This window comes from Frieseomelitta varia, unplaced genomic scaffold, assembly GCF_011392965.1.
Source record: "Frieseomelitta varia isolate USP_RPSP 00005682 unplaced genomic scaffold, Fvar_1.2 scaffold_286, whole genome shotgun sequence".
Classification (NCBI taxonomy): domain Eukaryota; kingdom Metazoa; phylum Arthropoda; class Insecta; order Hymenoptera; family Apidae; genus Frieseomelitta; species Frieseomelitta varia.
The window spans coordinates 733-13,541 of NW_025110019.1; the positions used below are offsets into that span (position 1 = coordinate 733).

General features: G+C 36.7%; 1 protein-coding gene across 1 annotated transcript; it reads right to left on the reverse strand.

Annotated features, from left to right (window-relative positions):
* Positions 1-7,469: 7,469 nt before the first annotated feature.
* On the reverse strand, positions 7,470-11,717 carry LOC122529432. Its single transcript, XM_043655570.1, has 4 exons — positions 11,706-11,717; positions 10,272-10,365; positions 7,659-7,882; positions 7,470-7,514 (listed from the first exon to the last, which is right to left on the reverse strand). The coding sequence occupies exons 2-4, from the start codon at positions 10,332-10,334 to the stop codon at positions 7,481-7,483; spliced, it is 321 nt and encodes a 106-aa protein (XP_043511505.1). The 5' UTR covers positions 10,335-10,365; positions 11,706-11,717; the 3' UTR covers positions 7,470-7,480.
* Between the last annotated feature and the right edge of the window lie 1,092 nt (positions 11,718-12,809).

A 12,809-nucleotide genomic window follows, 5' to 3' on the forward strand; every position in this document is an offset into this window, starting at 1 on the left:
GCTTCTGGCTCCTTCGTACGTCGAATATTTATTATATTTTTCCACATTGTACATTACGTTACCTCGAATTTCCCCGCGAATCCACAAACATGTCACAGTCTATCAATAAATACAACTGACGCACGCTCGAGAATGATCGATCGTCTTCTGATAAAATCAACGTACCTAATGTGACGAATCCATAAGTGAATAACGTCGAATGTTTAATTCAACGATCGTTTTATTTCGCGTATCCGAGGAATCGTATTCGAAAGATCGGTGCAGGAAGAAGCAGAAGAAAAAGAAAAATGTAGCGCAGACCTTTGAAGTAGATTAATCCCGTCACGGGTCAGACGGACGGGATATTGAGCTAAACGTCACGTGCGCCCTTTTGCACGTTGCACGATCGTGCGGTCGTGCCAACCCTCCCGCTCATTGATCGCTCTCGATCCCCGGATTGTTTTGATTGACAGGAACAAATAAGAGTGACGTGCATCCGTGGGGACACTGTGTTATCGCGTCTGATCCTACGGTATCGCCTCTCCTCCTCCCATGGGCGGATTAAGTGAAACCTTTTACGCGAATATTTTGTGACGTGTATCTCTTCGACCGGTGTCGAATCGGCAGTTCGACGTTTCAAATGTGGGGTGAAATATGGGTTACAATTTGCGTGCAATTTTTTTTATTTTTTTATTTTTTATTTTTTTTTTACCTGGTGACAATGACGAAACGTGTTTTTTGTTTTTCTCGTCGAGGGAAAAAGAAGGCTGCGAAACGATGTAGAAAATTATTTTGAAAGTTGTCGTTACACTTAAAAATCTTTTTTTATAATTGTACTAATGGGTATTTTTCTTTACCCGTGAAAAATGAATAAAAATGTCCGTTTTTATAGTAACGTCAGAATATGAATTGTTTTTTTTTTTCATTCTTGTCGAATTTTGAAAGAATATCGCAACTAATTGAAGCAAATAATTTGTTGGTTTTTTTCAGAAATTTCTAATTCTGCTCCATTATAAAGTGAATTATTTTTATACTGATATTTTATTTTATTTTATTTTTATTTTATTTCACTTTGCATTGAAATGTGAATCTCTTTTGTGTCAAAAGAAGGACGAAGGAATTTCGAGGAAACATTGTGACATTAAAATGCGACGAATGATTTCGTAGATTGTTGAACCACTGTTTGAATCTACTTCCAAACGAGCTCTTAACTAGCCGATGATCTCTCTTCGAGTTCGATTGCTTTGCGTTACAATCGCAACCACTCCACTGCGATTTGCCTGCCTCTCGATGTTCCCATCGAGGTAAAAATAGTCGAATGAAACCAGAAACCGCAGTTTCTGCTCACGTTTACGCCGCGTACGCTCTGTTTTCGCGGTCAGGAAGCGGAAACGCCGTAGACGATCTTTTCGTTCCACCTTCCACCGTTTCTCGCACACGAGGCAGGTTCGATCGATTCGTGTTACTCTGTGTTAACTTGAAATTTTAACGAAACTTTCAAAAAATTCACGAATTTAGTAAAAAAAAAGAAAAGTTCAGTGTGTTTAAAAGGACGATTCATTTTTGGAGCAGATGAACCGACGAGAACTAATACACGGTCGTCGATCTGCTATTGTTCGCGGCGCCCAGTCATCGTAATTACGATTATTTTCAAATTCGTGCCCCGTGGGAAACGAACAAAAGAGAGAACGAGAGGCAGCGTTCCCCCTGTGGAACGCTGCCGGCTTGTCCAGCCATCTGTTGCCTTTCAAGGATAAAACCGAAAGCGGAGCCAGGAAATCCGACGTCCTCTTCCGTGATCCCTGTCATTTCTCTCCCCCTCCTGCTTCTGATGGAAACTGGATCTTCCCCTGCATCTTCGCTTGCACGAGATGATTTAATAAAACTCCACTTTGCAGACGTCGACGCAGAAAGTGTATCAAATATTAATCGTCGACAATTGAATATATTATTCAAATGTATTAATTAGAATTTCGTTTCAACCACGGGGGAGAATTTCAGTAAATGCAACACGAACGGATGTATATCTTATGAATATTGACCGGGATATGTTAATGGAAACTTTGGTGTACACGAGGAGGGAATCAATCAGTTTCACGTTGAAACGATTACTTTTATGTAGAACCGGAGAACCACTGCCACGAGCCACCCCCTATTTCACGGAGCACCCTTTATCGTAAAGCAATATTTCCCTTCGTACATTCGACCCGAGATCTCGCGAATTCCAGCAACCATTTTAATCAATACGCTCTGCCATCGTGCCTTGGCAATATCGACTTGTCTGAAAAGAGACACTTCTCGATTTTTTAATATTCGTATCACTGAGTTTCTGAATTTTTCGAACTTCAAAACATTGAAATTTGGATTATCAGAATCTTTGAATCTTTAGAAAATAATGGTATACAAATTTAATAATTAATATCTACAATTGTCAGAAAATTCTGCACACGTTCTAACGACGGTTTTTTCATTAAAAAGAAAATAGCAGATTTCTTACATTTTCCATTTTAGGTTGTATACGAAATAATAACCCTCTGCACTATGCATCGCCAAAAGAAACTCTAGTTATCGATTGGGGAAATATTTCGAGTCTCACCACGTGAAAGAAAATTATTAAACATACATACATATATAGTCGAAAATGTTACTTTATTTATTTTAATTTTTATATTATTTTTTATTTATATTTTATATTATTACTTTATTTTAATTTTTATATTCATTATTTATATTTTATATTATTATTACTTTATTTTAATTTTTATATTATTTTTTATTTATATTTTATATTATTACTTTATTTTAATTTTTATATTATTTATTATGTATATTTTATATTATTATTACTTTGTTTTAATTTTTATATTATTTATTATTTATATTTTATATTATTATTACTTTATTTTAACTTTTATATTATTTATTATTTATATTTTATATTATTACTTTATTTTAATTTTTATATTATTATGTATGTTTTATATTATTACTTACTTTATTTAATTTTTATTTACTAGTTATTACTCATTTTAATTCTTTTAGTACACAGACCTTTAGAACCTATTCGTGATAATATAACAAAGTTGCTTCAATTTCATTCTACACTACTACCTCCACAAAAAAAAAAGTACCATGTAAAATATCGCCAGCCTGTAGTGTTAATTCACGGCAGTGTAGCACTGAAATTACGTGAAATTTCGAATACTTTCACGAGCCATTGTCACGGCCGGATCGGGGCCGGTGTTTTTATCGAGCGTTAAAATTTAACGGCGGGCACCGGCTCCGCAACTTCCGGTGTTTCGTAGGTTGGCGTTTTCGCCCCGCCACGAGTCACAATGAAAGCCACCCCGCGCGTGGACCGATAACAATGGCAACCAGTGGGAGCCAGCGCCGATCGTGGAAATGCCTTGATCCCACAAAAGGTAGCTAAACACGGGCTACGGGACGAGTCACCGGAGCCCTAGTCCTCCCAATTATACGTGCTCTCGGCTCGCAAGCGGATTGACGGTTGCTACGGAACGATAAATCGCGACGTTGATCCGACATTCTCCATTGAATCGCGAGCGAATCGTGAGCGAGGGAATCCGATCGTGCCGCCGAATATTTTCAACCGAGGGCTTTCGTGGCTTTTTTTAACCGACCACCGTTACTGCGAGGTCGCGTTGGTCGCGTTAAACCAGCGGTCGACTATCTCCAAACAAGTCGAAACGTTTCAAAACGTTTGAAAGGTTCTCGGACTCTGGGCAGTTTTCGATCGTTTGAAGTTTCCGGGTTCGACGATCTTTTTTCTGGTCCCTCTCTCTTTGTCTCTGAAGCTTTAAAAGCTTTGCCTCTTTTGAATGGTGAATTTCGAATTCTTCCAAGCCCGAACTTTTCAGATTTTTGAATCTTAGGAGATTGGAAGGTTTTTGAATCTTTGAACCGTTGGAATCCTTTTGACTTTCAAGTCAAACTCCGTGTTTTGCGTCTTCGGATGCTTGACTATTCGAATTTCTGGAGTTTTGAATCTTTGAAGTTTTAAATTTTTCGGATCTGTGAATCTTTGTGTTTTTGAATCTTTGCGTTTTTAAATCTTTAAATCTTCGAATCTTCGAATTTTTAAATCTTGGAATTTTTAAATTTCTGGATCTTTCAATCTTCGAATTTTTCAATCTTTAAATTTTTGGATCCTTTGATCTTTGAATTTTTCTATTTTTTTGGTCTCTGAATCTCTGAATCCTTGAATGGAAATGCAACGCATTGAAAGATTGAAAGCAACGTCGAAATTGATAATTTTTTTTAAATTTGAGTAACTAATTAGCCTCTGTCAGATCTCTGGAACAAAAACGCGTCCGACGTTCCTCATTTTCGCAGTTTCCATTAGAGCAACATCTGCCTTCTTTCTTGGCACGCATTGACGTACTAGTTGGGTCAAACGACAGCCTCGCAGCTACGTTCACCCCCGGTCGCAATTATCTTTTTCTCCCTATGTATTTTTCCCTTTGTTGTTCATCTGGCAGCTCGCTTGACGGATGCACAAAGGCTCCCTGGCATTCGCCGGCGAATTCTGACGTTCCTCATCCGCATCGTTCGTCACAATTTTCTAAAGTGCCTGGTCACGCTTCTCATTACGATCGCTGGAATTCGTGTGACAAGCAAACGTCTACAAACAAACTTCCGTAATTTCGTTAATGCTACTCTGAGCTTGTCATACTTATTCCCTTCCTCCCTACTAAGAGATTTTTCCCAGACATAGATAGAAATTGATCATTCAAATGAAGCTTAAATCTGAATTACATACAACGTAATGAATAATTTCCAATAGTTTACAATAATAATGTGTGATTTGATAATATCACTAAATATTACTTTTTTCTAAACTAAATATTACTTTTCTCTAAACTAAATATTATTTTTCTCTCATTTTCCTCGCAAATGAGGAAATATATCAACAAATCTCTCTTTACAATTTAAGCTAAAAGTATTTTTGAAGAATAAAAAGGTATCATTGAATCATAAAAGATATTTTAAATAATTGCAACCTCAAAGGAGGACTATCTTCTATTAATTTTATCGAATTAATTCGAGACAGAAATCCTAGTTTTCAAATAAATTTTCACTCGGAGAATTATAGAGAGCCAAACGACAACCAACTATCTCAAACCAGCGAGTCCTTCAAAGAACATCATCCAACTGCTTCAAACCAGCGTATCGTTCAAAGAAAACTGAGATTCAAGGACGATTTCCCTTGAAACATGTCTTAAATAATTACGATCCAAAGAAGGATTATCATTAAATTAATTCAACACGAAAATCCTAATTTTTAAATAAATTTTCACCATAAGGAACCAACAACCAACTGCTTCAAACCAACGTATCATTTAGAGAAAACGGAAGCTAATATTCAAGCACGATTGATTCTCCTAGAAACATATTTTAAATAATTCGAATTAATTCGACGAAGCAATCCTAGTTTTCAAATAAATTTTCACTCAGAGAATTATAGGGAACCAACTGTCTCAAACCAGCGAGTCGTTTAAAGAACATCATCCAACTGCTTCAAATCAGCGTGTCGTTCAAAGAAAGCTGAGATTCAAGGACGATTCCTTTTGAAACATGTCTTAAATAATTACGATCCAAAGAAGGATTATCATCAAATTAATTCAAGACAAAAATCCTAGTTTTTAAATAAATTTTCACCATAAAGAACCAACAACCAACTGCTTCAAACCAACGTGTCATTTAGAAAAAACGGAAGCTAAAATTCAAGCACGATTGATTCTCCTAGAAACATATCTTAAATAATTCGAGTTAATTCGACGAAGCAATCCTAGTTTTCAAATAAATTTTCACTCGGAGAATTATAGGGAACCAACTGTCTCAAACCAGCGAGTCGTTTAAAGAACATCATCCAACTGCTTCAAACCAGCGTGTCGTTGAAAGAAAGCTGAGATTCAAGGACGATTCTCCTCGAAACTTTCGCACGTGTAACCTCGCACAATCTCGAGCGATGATCTATCACAACGAAGGCGTGAGCGTGGATCGCGCGTCACAGTGGCAAGGAGAAGACTAGCGTAGCGAAAAAGAGGAACCAAGGGATGGAGGAACCATCGATATTCATCGAGCAAAAGGCAAGTCGAGGCGACGAAGCGCAACGATGCGCGCTAGATTGGCCGGCACTTTCGCAGATATGAAATTATTGCTCGGGCCAGCAGCCCCTGTCAAAGGATCGACTGACAAGCGATCTCGAACGAAGCACGACAGCTTGACTAATGCGGTTACCACCAGCGCGTCCCCTCGTGATCTAACCGAACGAAATATTCTCGTGCTCGCGGGAGAAGAAGCTGATGTCACGAAATCAAAGCTCCCCTTGCCCCCTAACGAAGAAATCATCCTTTCCACCGCATCAGCGGGAATTCTCCTGATTTGACCTTTTCCTTTCCTTCGTTCGTTGCGATCGATATGCAAGAGAAGAATGGGGCCGGTAATTTCGATTTATTTGTTATTGGCGTTTCGTTACTCGCGATTGAACCGTTTTATTAAATTCGAGTAGAACGAGTCGGGCTTGTTCACGACGACGATGACGATGTTACTTTTTGAATAATACCGAGAAATCGAATAATTGGAGAGTTTGACCTCTCTTGCGCTGGAATTACGAGAATTTTGTCCGAAAATTGCAATATGTTTTCTTAGTTTTTTTTTTTTTAAGTATATTTAAATACAGCCCAAGCAAAACAAATAATAAATTTGTTACTTCTCAATAATTTCTATCCAGTGATATCATAACGACGAGTTCAAAAGAAAAAGACAGCGACCAATTACTGTGTACGGTTTGGTCACTCGTTGTGGTCCGCAATCAGTTGCCAGCGCGAGTGGTTGATATTAAAAATTGGAAAACTGATAGATTAGACTAACGTGAATTTTGTGTACCAAAGGATTGTCAGCAAAGATTGAATGTTACATTTGAAATTATAATCATTCCTAAGGGAAAATGTGTAAAATTCGCGACAATGTTAAGGAGATGATCGAGGCGTTGATAGCTTGAAATTAAAAATTGTGAATATTCTTGTTTTTATTTAAAAATGGTGAATTTTTGTTAAGTTCAAGGTGTCAGGATATAAAATGACCGAGGAATTGAAAATAGTGGAGCACAAAAATATTGCAGGCATTCGCACAATTTTATATTTTCGTTCCACATTTTTATTTTTCGTACCTTTGCACATTATACAATTCTACATAAGTTTTTCATACAATTTTACAGACATTCGCCGTCTACTTCTCAGAATTTACTTCATTAATTAATTCAAAGTTAAACATAGTTAAACGTTGACTGTTACGTCACTTTACACGTTGGAAATTGAGACTGTAAAGTGTAACAGTGAGGAATTAAGCGAAGGGAGTAGATTTACCAAAAAATCGATTGAACTGGCAAATAAATTCAATATCTAATAAAAATTGCAGTCTAGTTTTCATTTTATCCGAAATATCTTTCTTCCCGCGTGTATCCTTGGATTGTCCACGGTCAAAATGCAAACCGACTCCACGTCACACAGGATCTGGTTAACAAATTAGCTGTCAGGTATTTTAGCGCTATCAATAACAGAGCCGTGGCTCGCAGTATTCTCGAAACGTGCGGCTCGTAAACCGTTGTGCTCGAGCGGGTAGCTGCACACCTGACAGTCGAATATTTTATTACTTACGGAAGTTCTAGCCTTCTCCATCCGTGGACCGTGACCCTCAAGGTGCGGTCAAACTCGCTCGACAGCCGCGCAATATGTAACATGAACTTCTGATGTGTTCTCCGCGAGGAATTCAACCAACAGTCGCACGTGTTCATTCCGCTCGTGCCCGGAATAATTCTCAGTCGTTCAGAGCCCTGCATTTGACAATGTAATTCGTACGTTTCGTGCGGGGAATACAACGGCTATAAAAACATTATTGACACATTTCGAAATTCGTGTCGTGCTTTAACACCAAAAATAGTCAAAATGTTTTGTAATTTTTCGTCGAAATTTTTTTTTTTTTTTTACGTTCATAGATTATAGTTATAGTTATAGGTTTTTAAAGATTCGAACGATATTTCGTGAAATATTTAAATACATTTTCCTTTTGCATTGTCATTTTCCACTTTGGTTCTTGGCAGTGTTCTGAGCGCTGAAAAAGAGGGACATCGTTGAAACTTGAGAATTAAAAAATTCGAGAAACCACCGAACCTTTGATATGTAGAAATTTGTAAGATCGAAGACGTGAGAGTTGATTGAAGGATCAACAAAATTTGAACGTTTGAAAATCCCCACCGGCCTGCGCGGCGAGTGAAATTTCCTGCCAGCGAAACCCACGAAACTCCCACGTTCTCGAATTCCCAAAATCCCACGCTCTCGATTACCATTTCCCAAAACGCAACGAAACCAGAGACGACGTTGGTCAACGCGACCAATCAAAGTTTCCCAATTGCGCGGTGGACCACCCCTCTCAGTCTCAGTGCCCTGCAATCCCCGGACGTCGTGGAACGAAGTCCGTAGTCGAAGGACCTGGTGATTGCTACCGTGAAACGAAGCGTGCAACGAGTACACGCTTTCTTCGTTCAGTTTGAATACATAGGCGTGTGCACACAGTCGCGTTACATGCCACACAGAGCGCGGAGAAGGAAGAGACGGTCGCGCGCGAGTAACCGTGTGGATCTCCTTCGCGTAACAAGACACTGCAAAGTAGGAGAGTACATATTGATCTTCCATTTCCTGCGGCTGGAACCTCCGGGGCCTCGAGCCCCGATGCCTCGGTGAATCGCGATATTCGCCGTGGCGTGTCCTCCCACGTTGTTCGGCGAACGATGACGAGGGCCAGGGTTCTTGCCGGGCTCTTGCCAAGAGACTCTTAACCATGGAGTCCCACGAGGCACCGATTACACGAATCGGTGATTCATAATCGTCGTTCGGGCTTCCTTCCTTGAATGCAATCACGGCCGTGGGGCCCGACGAAGGAGAAAGAAGAAAAGGGACGAGTACGGGGAAGGAAAGAAAGTCTCGAGGAGCTTGATTTCCATGGGTCGATCCTTTGGTCTCTTATTATTCACGAGAACGCCTGAGGAAAGTTTCGAATTCATTGTATGCTTGACGAGAAGATGGATTTTTATTTGCTTGGTTAGGTTGGTTAGGTTCAACTACACTAACTAACTACGCTCTAGTCAGATTTCTAGGTTGATCAACTACACTAATTGACTACACTGCAGTTGGATTTTTAGGTTGGGTTCTTAGGTTTCAGGTTAAGTTGATCAACTACGCTATCTACGCTGTAGTTAGATTTTTAGGTTAGATCGGTCAGCTACACTAATTAACTACGCTGTAGTCAGATTTTTAGGTTTGGGTTAGGTTAGGGTTCTAGGTTTCAGGTTAGGTTGGTCAACTACACTAATTGACTACACTGCAGTTGGATTTTTAGGTTGGGTTCTTAGGTTTCAGGTTAAGTTGATCAACTACGCTATCTACGCTGTAGTTAGATTTTTAGGTTAGATCGGTCAGCTACACTAATTAACTACACTGCAGTCAGATTTTTGGTTAGGTTTGGGTTAGGTTAGGGTTCTATGTTTCAGGCTAGATTACTCAACTACACTAACTAACTGTACTCTAGTTAGATTTTTAGGTTAGGTTTGTTAGGTTCAACTACACTAACTACACCGTAGTTAGACTCTTAGGTTTGTTGGCGATTGGATTGGAAAATGATAGAATTGTATTTTTTAGGGCTTGTTTTCTGAATAGTTTCACTGGTTATTGGAGTTGTAATTTTACTTTGAGTTCAGTCACGAAAATGTCTGAGAAAAGTGTTTAATCTGTGGATATTTGAAGGGACTTTTTATTGGTTTATAGCTAGTTAAAATAAATTTTGTAATTAGATTTTTTAAATTTAATTGACAGTTTCATTAAAAACAGAATTGTATTTTTTGGAACTTGTTTCTTGGATCTAGTTTTACTGATTTTAGGGTTCTGGATTTAATCATAAAAATGTCTGATGAAAGTTCTGAATCTCCAGATGTTCGACGAAAGGTTTAATCAGTTAAATCGAATTAAGTAAATTTTAGATGTCTTGTTCGTTGGCGAGTTTCTTCACAAAAAAATATCTTCAGCCACTTACTCGCGAAACTAAGAAATCACATCTGAACGGAACACGGAACAAGAATCAATTATGCTACTCCCATAAATCTCAAACTGCCCCAAGAAGAGTTTTATCATCGTAGGTAGTTTATAACTTTACTTTAAAGCTACGGATCCACCACGTTCCACACGTACAGCGTGTCAAATGAAAGCCTCGAAACTTGCCTGCAACTTTACAAAGAGCGTTCGCTCTTTATTCACCGAGAGATTATTCGAAGAACGTTTCATTCAGAACACCATTTCATGGAGAGAAATATATCTTGCCGCGATATTTAACGCTATACAGACCGATACCGCGATTATGCGTTATTTGTAAAATAGTGATTAACAGCCGGATAGGTGACGCGCACGTCATTTACAATTTCAATTCTAACGTTTGCATTGAAACACATTAATATCGTGTATTGTCAGGGCGAAATTGAAGAAATTAAAAATTCTGTGTACATTCGAATAAAGGTTTTTTTTCATTTATAAAAAAAGTAGCAGAATTTTCCATTTTTAGTTTGTATACGAAGTAATAAGTCTTTGTAGTACTATGCGCCATCAGAAACTCTAACTTTCATAAACCTGTTCGCCGTAAAAGAGAATGGTTATTGCAACGTTTTAAAAGAAGTGTGTTTGGTATTTATTTATGACCATCTCAAGTATCTTTCCCGGTGCACAAATATACGTTACTTTCCTTTTCCGGAAGAAAAATTTTGTAAGATACTCTTATATTTAGAGGAATGTTTCGCATCTAACCTAATGTGAAAGAAAACTTTACTAAACTAAATATATTTTACTAAACTTTACCAAATATACTTTTCTAAAACTTTATAATTTTATTAAAAACTTTAAATATTTAGTATTTAAATATACTTTATAACTTTACTAAAAACTTTAAATATACTTAATAACTTTTCTAAAAACTTTAAATATACTTTATAACTTTACTAAAAACTTTAAATATACTTTATAACTTTACTAAAAACTTTAAATATACTTTATAACTTTACTCAAAACTTTAAATATACTTTGATATTTAAATATACTTTATAACTTTACTCAAAACTTTAAATATACTTTGATATTTAAATATACTTTATAACTTTACTAAAAACTTTAAATATACTTTAATATTTAATATTTAAATATACTTCATAACTTTGCTAAAAATTTTAAATATACTTTAATATACATATATGTTTAAAACTATATATCTTTGTTGTTATTCATTTTGATTTCTTTAATACACAAATTTCTAGAAAGGACCTCTTCGTAATAATATAATAAAGTTCCTTTGATCTCTGTCCTCATTCTACGCTACTTTCACAAAGAAGTGCCGGCCATTCGCCGGCCATGGTCATATATCGGAAATATCGCCGGCCTGTATAGCGTTAAGAACGCGTTACGATACAAATTGCGTTCGTTGGAATGCAATTCACGAATGCACGAGCAACGACGCCTGACGCTATTGATTTCGCGTTCCATAGAGCCGCTGCGGGATACAAGTGTCTTATTGTCTGAATAGCCCGCGGCTCTCATTGTTCGAACGTTCCAGATGTTAATTCTAGGTACATCCGGATGAAACACGGCCGCCTTTTCGTGTCTCGTGAATACGAAGAGCAAACGAACCGGCGCGGTGACCGTTTTCACCGAACGTGGAAAATATGTCGAATACTCTGTCCGCGATTTTTCCTATGTACGCTAGACGGTACAGAGATGGAAAGTAGGCTGATCGAAATACCACAGAGAGAGAGAGAGAGAGAAAGAATGGTACAATATTTTTTTTCTCTCTTTTCTTTCTCTCGTCCAGGTTCATTGTTTGACGGGCTGGTTTCCTTTTCTAGAAAAGTGATTCGAGAATTCTCCATTCGGGGATATTGGAAAGCATTGGATGTCTGATTATAAAACGGAGTCATCGATCTGGATCGATTAATTCATAAACGATGAATTCGATTTCTTTAAACTTTCAATACTGACAAAAAAGTAGCATTGGAAGGAAACTGGAGAAACTTTTCTAAATATTTTTATACCATATTATACGTCTTTTACTTGGAAATAAAAGGTTTTGAAGCATACAATATTTCTATAAATAATGCTTAGACTTTGACCGATTGGTTGATCAAAATTTCGGATTCATGGAAATAAGAATTAAAACTATTTCTAAGAGTTATAAAACAATAATGAATTAGCAGTTCCTAATTTATGTTAAAAACATTAGTGTAAAATCAATAGGAAACTCTATCTAGCACTCATAGATCCAAATAATACAACGAGTAATCAAACAATATAAATCATAAAACAATGAAACAATAAGTATTATCATAATAATAATTTTGAAACTATAATGTAGTTTTATGATTTTTGTATATTTGTATCAACTCTTTGTGTTTTGAAGTTTTAAAATTATTACAGTAATACTTGTTTTAATAATTTTATTGCTGTTATTATTTTTTATGACTTATGGTTATTATTATTTCGTTTGATTACTTATTATATTTGGATCTGTGATTGCTGTGGAGAATTTTTCACTTCTGTATTTTCCTTGGTGTTCCATATGTGTTGACTTTGTATCTTTATATTGTGACTATATAACCTGACAGTTTTTTTTAATTATTCCAAATATAATAAATATAATAAATAATAAAATAATAAATATAATATATATAATAAATATAATATATATAATAAATATAATATAATAAATAATAAAATAAATAT